At 37.5% G+C, this 10,121-nt stretch overlaps 1 protein-coding gene across 1 annotated transcript; it reads left to right on the forward strand.

Annotated features, from left to right (window-relative positions):
* The first annotated feature begins 950 nt into the window (after window positions 1–950).
* Window positions 951–9,516, forward strand: LOC116145860 (calcium-transporting ATPase 12, plasma membrane-type-like). The gene is given in 3 exon segments (XM_031431297.1): window positions 951–2,185; window positions 7,594–9,059; window positions 9,062–9,516. Coding segments are annotated over 3 exon segments (3,012 nt in total). The 3' UTR covers window positions 9,373–9,516.
* Window positions 9,517–10,121: the final 605 nt, after the last annotated feature.

A 10,121-nucleotide genomic window follows, 5' to 3' on the forward strand; every position in this document is an offset into this window, starting at 1 on the left:
AATAGTGAAGCAAAGATGCAACATATCATCCAGTTTGACACCTTCTACTCTCAGAAAAAATGACACAATTCGTGCACAGTGGAAAGGGGCCGCTGAGTAAATTCTAGCGATGTGTTGTCATTATTATGAGATAATTGTATCAACTAAGACCACAAATGAAGACGAAATGAGCAAAATGAAGATCACTGGGGACAATGTTTTCACAGTAAAAGCTATAGCTACAGAATGTGGAATACTAAGGTAGAATCACCAAGTGAATAGTAAGGAAGTGGTAGAAGGAATAGAATTTCATAACTACACAGATGAAGATAGAATAGTCTTCATTTGACAAACTTTTTAGGTGTTTGAAACAGAAACGTAAAGTGATTGAAGTCACTGAAGATGGTGTGAATGAAGGAGGCATGAAAACATTGACGAAATCAGAAAAGTAGTCGAGACTTAAAAAGACTTTTAGAAAGGGAATGCATGAAAGCATTGATATAGCCTGAGGGAGACCAATGAAATTTGTTTCGGAAAAAAGCCGAAGCCATTTGGTGTTGGAAACCAAATAAATAAGTTAATAAATGAATCTGGAATAGATTCTAAGATAAAACACAAATCTTAGCCATTAAGTATCATCATAAATTGTCATAACTCATAACTAGTCGCCTAATTGTTGGAAAAATGATTTCAACGCTGACATTGCTACGACTTTGACATTAGGGGATTCGTAGACAAGCAGGGTGAACACTGAGCACCATAGAAAAGTTTTACAAAACTAAAAGCACCATAGCTGATATTCTCCACTCTCCAGTTTCTTTATCCTAAAGAAATCATGTCTGACAGTAAAATCCCGCATTACGATTATTGTGGCACATTACTGTTTAACATTACCACCACCATGCTCACCAAAGCTCAGAAGCGATGGCGTCTTGCTTACTGGACTATCTATTCTTATCGGGCTATCAGCTATGCTTTCTCTAGTACCCAAAATTCAAAATGATTCTGAAATATTGCAGAATCCTCGTTACATTGCTCTTGATTTGCAGCCTAGCAGTTCCCACGATGAGGTTAAGGAAGTTGTGTCCTACTCCATTGACCCCCATGTTGATGGTAAGAAGCTGACAGAGATGGTGAAGAATAAAGATTTGCTTTCTCTTGGCCTTCTTGCAGGAGTTGAAGGTGTGGCCACGGCTCTTGGGACAAATCCCGAAAAGGGAATCAACGGTGACAATGAAGATATTAGTAAGAGGTCTCAACTTTTTGGCAGTAATACTTATCATAAGCCACCTCCAATTATATATTTTGTTATGGATGCTTTTAAAGATACCACCATTCTTATCCTTCTTGTGTGTGCTGCTCTGGCTCTTGGTTTCGGCATTAAAGAGCATGGGGTGGAAGAAGGTTGGTATGAAGGTGGAAGTATATTTGTAGCTGTGTTTCTGGTTGTTGTTCTGTCAGCTCTCAGCTACTACAGACAAGCAACTCAATTTGATAAGCTATCAAAAATAAGCAAAAATATCAAAGTTGAAGTTGTTAGAGACGCTCGTCGTCAACAAATCTCCATATTTGAGCTTGTGGTTGGAGATGTTGTGTTCCTCAAGATTGGTGATCAGATTCCTGCAGATGGCTTGTTCTTGGATGGATATTCTTTGCAAGTAGACGAGTCGAGTATGACAGGGGAGAGTGATCATGTTGAAGTTGATTCCGAACATAATCCTTTCTTGTTCTCCGGATCAAAAGTAGCAGATAGATGTGCTCAAATGCTTGTCGTGTCTGTCGGGATGAACACGCAATGGGGTGAAATGATGAGCTCAATATCCGGTGATTCAAATGAAAGAACTCCATTACAAGCTCGGCTTGATAGACTAACTTCCTCTATCTGGAGGGAAGGCCTTTTACAAGCACTCGTTGTTCTTGTCTTTCTAGTAGTTCGCTATTTTAGCGGCAAAACAAAAGATGAGCACGGAAAGAAGTATAATGGTAGTAAAACAGATTTTGGTGATGTTTTCAATTCTGTCGCTTATATTGTTGCAGCTCCAGCTAGCATTTTGGTAGCGACCATCCCAGTAGGCTTACCGTTGGCTGTAAATCTCACACTTGCTTTTTCAATGAAGAGAATGATGGCGGATCAGGCAATGGTAAGAAAACTTTCGGCTTGCGAAACAATGGGCTCAGCCACTGTTTTTTGTACAGACAAAACAGGCACACTATGATGCAGGAGCATAAAAGAAAAAGGAAAAGAAATTAAATTAAATTAATTTGATTTCAATTATATTGACTTTTTTTTTGTCCCACATGGGAAAGTTATATTTTACTTTTTCAAGGCTATAAATAAAGCCTTACTTTATTCCTTGTATTATTAAATATATTTAATGGTAAAACATTTGCTTTCTCTTCCTCTTTGAGATTATAGTTATTCTTGGCTTAACCAACCAAGGTGGCCTTTTTGGCTATTATCACCATAGCGGGGTTTATTTTAACCTCATCACGATTGGCATCCATAGTGAGGTTTTCAACCTCACCAAGATTGGGGTTTTTCGTTATGTTTCGGCGTTAGCTTGGTATCAGAGCTTTGGTTTCTTCTTTAGGTAATTTTTTCCTCCTCCTCACTTTTACTTTCAAGTAGCCATTATTCTAGTTTTTTTTTTCCTTACCTAGTCATTAGTTTATAGAGCTTTGGTTTAGGATAGTGAGTAGCTATTTAATTCATATGCATGTCTAGGAAAATTTTGTCAACAAGACAATAAGAGTCTAAGGAAAGTGGGTTTTAAGTGAGAACGCTTGTGACCCCTCCACTTTCTTGGGAATTTTCCTGGTGCGTATTGAATCATAGTAGCACTTACTGCTATATCAAGTTCCTGTGAATTATTTGATTCTTATACCTCATCACCTCTACCACAAAAATGCCACCAAAGCCTCCAAATCGTCAGAGAACTGTTCGAGATATTGAAATTGAGGAATTAAGAAACCAAATTAAAGAACTACAAGAACAACTTGCAAGACAGGGAGTCACACGAGATCAAGATGATGAAATCAGTAATAGCTCCAACAGTGAAGGTGAGGGCACCAACCCATTTGGGGAAGACTCTTTATCTCGAGATGAATCTCCTAGGTTCCGTTCGAGGGGTCCAGGCAGTGAATTTGGGATTTCAAGCTTCAGAGTAGACATTCCTGAGTTTGAGGGAAGACTTCAGCCAGATGATTTTATTGACTGGTTACACACAGTAGAAAGAATTTTTGAGCTTCAAGATGTTCCTGATGAGAAGCGTGTGAAACTAGTTGCAATAAAATTGAAGAAATATGCATCTATATGGTGGGAGAATTTGAAACGACAGCGAGAAAGAGAGGGTCGTCAGAAGATCAGAACATGGGAGAAGATGCGCCGAGAACTCAAACGTAAGTTTCTTCCAGCACACTATCGGCAAGACACTTTTCTTCAATTTCATAGTTTAAGACAAAGAACCATGTCGGTAGAAGAGTATACAATGGAGTTTGAGCAACTTCTTCTGAAGTGTGATATCCATGAACCAGAAGAGCAAACTATCACTCGTTATCTGGGAGGTCTTAATGTAGAGATTGTAGATGTCGTACAATTACAACCATACTGGAGTCTGATTGATGTTATCCAATTGGTGATTAAGGTTGAGAAGCAGCGAGCACGAAAGAATACTATAAATTCCGCGAGACAGAGGGAGACTACAACAAACTGTGGAGAACAAAGTTTAGCACCTGTTCCAAATCCTAAAGTAAACTCCTTCAAGCCTCCTTATAGAAATGATAAAGAGGGTGGTTCTAGTCACACTTCTAACGCCGCTTCAAGAAAATGTTTCAAGTGCCAAGGCTTTGGGCATATCGCTTCTGATTGTCCAAATCAAAGAATTGTTTCACTTGTAGAGGAAGAAGTTATTGAAAATCATGCTAAGGAGGATACAATAGGTGAAGTAGAAGTGCTTGATGAGGACATAATAGAAGTACATGCTGATAATGGAGAATCCCTTGTGGTACGCCGCAATCTGAGCAACGTTATGATGACCGAAGACGCAAGTTGGCTTCGTCACAATATTTTCCATACAAAATGCACATCTAAAGGGAAGGTTTGTAATGTCATTATTGATGGGGGTAGCTGTGAAAATGTTGTTGCCAACTATATGGTAGAGAAATTGAAGCTTCCAACCGTAGCACATCCTCATCCTTATAAACTGCAATGGTTGAGGAAAGGAAACTAAGTCAAGGTGTCCAAGCGTTGTTGTGTTCAATTTTCTATCGGGGATAAGTATCAGGATGAAGTTTGGTGTGATGTTGTTCTGATGGATGCTTGCCACTTATTATTGGGACGCCTATGACAGTATAATCGTCAAGTTCTTCATGATGGATACAAAAACATGTATTCTTTCAAAAAGGATGGGGTAAAGGTAATGTTGACCCCTATGAGGCCAGAAAATCATTTGAAGAAACTAGAGGAGCCTTGTAAACCCCCCCTCCAGTCAGGTATCCTCTGAATATCCCTCATTGAGAATCCCGAGGATACATGTCTGGAGAACGAGTTGTATTTAGAAAAAATCTGTATAAGGATAATAATAATAATATCCAAAACATGCATATAAAATATCACGCAGGATCTAAACTTATAATTTACAAACTTTAAGAAATTACAAGATCAAAACATATTTATAGGGTGGAAGCTTCCAAATGTATTTCACAAATATTTATCATTTACATATTTACATCAAGATAAAAATATCGAGATGATAATAAATCATCTCCCCTCACGTGTAGTCCCGCTGTCTCTAGCATCCCTCGCTTCTAGTCTACCTGCAAAGCAATCAACAATGAAAGGGTGAGCGCTAATCGCTCAGTAAGGAATGATCCGTTTATCTGTTAACACATCACTTATCTTTTACATCTAGGGATACTTCCCCTTTTATTACTAATTCATATGCTTTTCATCATTTTATCCCATGGCTATATAAACATCAATGTGTACACACACATCACATATCATGACATAACATCTAAAATCATCTAACATGAGTATAAATCATCTCATGATGTAAATAACATCATAACTCATGTAATGCAACTAAATGCATATGAAACATTTAACGTCTAGCCGATCGGACCTTTCTTAGCATCTTAAGCACTTCATATCATCTAGCCTCAAATTTCATCTAGAGCTCATATCATCGGGAGGCGTGCTTACGCGTTATTTAGCATCTAAAGCATATATTCATCTTTCCTCAACCGGTATACGAGGATATGCTTACGCGTTTTCCATCGTGTCTATATGCATCTCTATCATGTCTATTTGCATCTCTAACATCTTATGGCATGTAAATACATATTTTGGTGAGCTTAATACTTTTAATTCATCTATGGATTATCAATCCATTTACATTACCTCTTGCTCACATACATCATCTTAAAACATGTATTACATTGCATCTTCATGCCATTTCATAACATTAATCATGCATTGACATCATGACCATGTATATCTTTCAAAGATCATATAACTAATGGGTAAACATTAGTACATGGCATAATTACAATAATACATTAATAATCAATTCATAATCATAAGAATTGATTATGTTAAATCTTAAACTTTAATAACCAGTTTATGCTTCAGGCCATTTTCCATCCTTTTCTCAAACGAATTGGCTCTTGGCATAAACATAAAAGTTATAGGTCTGTGTCTTAGCTTTCTAATGCTTCAAGAATCATCTCATTTCGATTTTTATAACTCAAGTTATGGTCGAAATACTGAAGCAGGGTTAACAAAACCCCTAAGCCCACTAAATCCGAATTTTCATATTAACTATGCCACATCAATTCCTATTGACATTAACCAATAGGTTAACTTATGGATCAAATAAACCTCCCCTTAATAGTCTTTAACATCTTAAAGGAAGTGTAAAATCTCATTCCCATAATCATCCATTATTGCTATAACATTGTAAGCTAATGCAAACAACACATCAACACTTCTAATAGCAACCATTCAACACCATGTGGCCTCCAATACTACAATTTTTGCCACAATCAGTATCCACACTTCATTTTCTTCAATCAAACATCACAACTCATAAAACATAAATAGCAATAACTTCATGTATAATGAATTCAAGGCAATAAGTAGAATAAATGAGTTCAACTACACTTGCCATCAACTAATTCTATGCCTTAAAGCTTTAATTTAAGGTTTCATAAAAATCTACAAACCCTAGCATAAACCCTAAAGTCATGGGAGGTTCTTCCTTACCTTTTTAAAGACTTCCTCCAACAAATCCTTTGCCTTTGACTTCTTTTACACCTTAATCCTACATATATAACATTATACCTCAACATCTACTTCAAATCTTCAAATCACATCAAAACTAAAGTTTTTAATCCTTACCTTAAACCCTTCAAATTGAAGATCCAAGGCTCCTATCTTGTTCTCCTTGAAAAATTATGCAAAACTCCTTGAAAACCTAGAGAAAGAAAGCTTGTTTCATGGAAGATTTGAGAGAAAATGGAAGAAATGTTGAAGAAAGGCTCTCTCCTTTGGCTTGAACGAATTTCATCTCATTTATAGGAAAATATTTCATTTATTTTCCAAAATTATGCAATTGGCCCAATTATTTTAATTGTATAACTCATAAGTCCTTAATTCTTCATATAAGGGCATTTTGGTCATTTCACACTAGACATAATTATTACTTAATTAATGCCATTAAATGCAATGAAGCCTACTCATCCTTGACTTTTTCAATGCTTATCCATAGGCAAAATAACCATTTTGCCCCTAAGCCTCTTTATGGATAATTGATTCATACCATTCCAAATGAATTGACTATTTTGCCCTTAGTTAGATTTTATGCTTTTTAACATAAAATAAACATTTAAAGGACTATTTTGAGTTAGGAACATACCTTTGACATCTTGGGTATTACAAGCCTGCAGCATTTATCACAAGATCTGGTCTTGAGAAAGCTTGTCGGGAAATAAACCAAGTGTGTTTATTACTATTGTGCGACAAAAATGAAGTGTCTCTTGCCTTGCCTGAGGAAGTCAAGCACTTACTTCAAGAATTTTCTGATATTGTGCCAGATGAGATGCCTCCTAGGTTGCCGCCAATGCGAGATATTCAACATGCTATTGATTTCATTCCTGGCTCTGTCATTCCAAATAAACCAGCATACCGCATGAATTTTAAGGAACATGCTGAAGACGTGGGACTCAATGGCGAGTCTCTTCTAACCCCGGAAGAATGATACAGGAGCATAAAAGAAAAAGGAAAAGAAATTAAATTAATTTGATTTCAATTATATTGACTTTTTTTTGTCCCACATGGGAAAGTTATATTTTACTTTTTCACTTGGAAGGCTATAAATGAAGCCTTACTTTGTCCCTTGTAATCATCCTTGAATATTATTAAATATATTTAGAGTTAAAGCATTTGCTTTCTCTTCCTCTTTGAGGTTATAGTTATCCTTGGCTTAGCCAACCAAGGTGGCCTTTTTGTCTATTATCGCCATAGCGGGGTTTATTTTAACCTCACCATGATTGGCATCCATAGTGGGGTTTTCAGCCTCGCCAAGATTGGGGTTTTTCGCGACCTCCCGGCGTCACACTGACATTAAATCAGATGAAAGTTACAAAATTTTGGCTTGGCCAAGAACCCATTGAAGAAGAATCTTATAATGTAGTTGCTTCAGATATTCATGAACTATTTTACCAAGCAGTTGGTTTGAACACAACTAGTAGTGTTTCCAAACTTGTTTAAGGATTCGTACCTAAATTTTCTGGTAGTCCAACCGAGAAAGCCATTCTTTCATGGGCTGTTCAGGAATTGGGTATGGACATGGAAAAAGTGAATCAAAGATACACCATTCTCCAGTTTGAAACCTTTAACTCAGCGAAGAAACAAAGCGGGGTTTCAATTAGGAAAAATGCTGATAACAAAATTCATGTACACTGGAAAGGAGCTACTGAGATGATCCTAGCTATGTGTTCACACTATTATGAGAGCAATGGGATCGTAAAGACTATGGATGAAGATGAGAGGAGGAAAATGGAAAATATAATCCATGGAATGGCAGCAAATAGCCTGAGATGCATTGCCTTTGCTCACAAGCGAATTTCAGAAGAAGAATTGGAGTACAATGAAGACAGGAAGACCTATCTAAAGCTGAAAGAAGATGGCTTGACTTTCTTGGGAATCGTTGGTCTCAAGGATCCATGTCGACCAAGGGTCAAGGAAGCCGTGGAAATTTGAAAATCAGCTGGAGTTGACCTCAAAATGATCACTGGGGACAATGTCTTCACAGCAAAAGCTATAGCCACAGAGTGTGGAATTCTTACGTGGGATGACCAAGTTGAAAATGGGCAGGTGGTAGAAGGCAGAGAATTTCGTAACTATACAGATGAAGAGATAATAGAGAAGGTGGACAAGATACGGGTGATGGCAAGGGCTTCTCCGTTTGACAAACTTTTGATGGTAAAATGTTTGAAAAGGAAAGGTCATGTGGTTGCAGTAACTAGCGATGGAATGAATGATGCCCCTGTGCTAAAGGAAGCTGATATAGGACTTTCCATGGGAATTCAAGGCATAGAGGTAGCCAAGGAAAGCTCAGATATCGTCATATTAGATGATAACTTCACTTCCGTGGTAATATTACTACGGTGGGGAAGATGTGTTCATAAGAACATCCAAAAATTCCTTCAGTTTCAACTGACTCTTAATGTTGCAGCTCTGTTCATCAACTTTATTTTAGCTGTTTCTCATGGTGAGGTTCCTCTAAAAGTAGTTCAATGGCTGTGGGTGAACCTTAAGATGAGCCCACTAGGAGCTCTAGCACTGGCTACAGAGAGGTCAAGTAATGAGTTAATGAGGAGATCTCCCTTGGGCTGTAAAGAACCCATAATAACAAACATTATATGGAGGAATATTTAACTACCAGCCGTATATCAGATAGCAGTTGTATTGACTTTACAATGGAAGGGCGAGACCATCTTTGGAGTGAGTCCTGAGGTAAATAATACAATGATTTTCAATATTTTTGTTCTTTGCCAAGTTTTCAACGAGTTCAATGCAAGAAGTTGGAGAAAAAGAACGTATTTGAAGGCATTCACAAGAACCGATTGTTCCTTGGAATTGTGGGAATAACTATAGTTCTTCAGGTGGCGATGGTTGAGTTCCTAAAGAAGTTTGCTGACACAGAGAGATTGAATTGGAAGAAATGGGTGTATTGTACTGTAATAGCAGTCGTCACATGGCCAATTGGGTGCATGATAAAGTTGATACCTGTTGCAGAGCGGCCTTTCTTTCCTCAATCGGAAGGGGAAATGGATCCCGCCGGTTTTAGATCATGCATCCAGTTACTTTTGTCTCTGGTAGGGATGTGAAGTTGACATGGCGCGAACAATATGGCATACTTGAGCATCTTCATCCCTCAGTGGCACAAGATGGAGCGTATCTTTCTTTTTGATAAACCAAAAGATGAAAAAGGGCTCCGTCCTGAGGAACTTGAAAATGAAATTCTTCTTATCTATGTTTACATCAACTCATCTATGTTTACATCAATTATCTTTGTGTTGAGATTGTTAATTTTGAAGGTCGAGTAGTCCTAATAAGAAGTCAATGGCTCTCTTTTATACGGTTTCAAAGTTTTAAAATTAAATGTTTTTTTATGAGATGTCACAAATTTCTGTCCGTCAATTCATTTTTTTTTTTTTAATTTCAAAAGAGTTAACATTTTATTCTTTTCAATTATATTATATACCCCTACCATTTTATTCTTAAAACAAATTTTTAGATAATGGTTGTGTGTGATTTTTCCATCAAGTTCGGAAACGTTAGAGGTCAACGAGGTTATAGCCCAATTCAGATTCTGTTCGACTCAATCGATTGTTCGACGTCGAGATGTAGTTCGACCTCAGCATAAGCTAGTCGCGAACAATCTCGATAGTTGTTCAACCAGCTCATAGATAACCTCAAATCTCGGATATCTCGGAAATGATCAGATCAACAGCAATCTTGGTGCAATCTTAGTGCTCAACCGCGAAATCGGAGTTGCATTTTATTGGATAAATACACCCATGATGAAAGGGTGTGAGAAGTGGAAACTGCCTTCGGCAGTTTCTCACGGACCGTT

This window comes from Pistacia vera, unplaced genomic scaffold, assembly GCF_008641045.1.
Source record: "Pistacia vera cultivar Batoury unplaced genomic scaffold, PisVer_v2 Contig468, whole genome shotgun sequence".
NCBI lineage: Eukaryota > Viridiplantae > Streptophyta > Magnoliopsida > Sapindales > Anacardiaceae > Pistacia > Pistacia vera.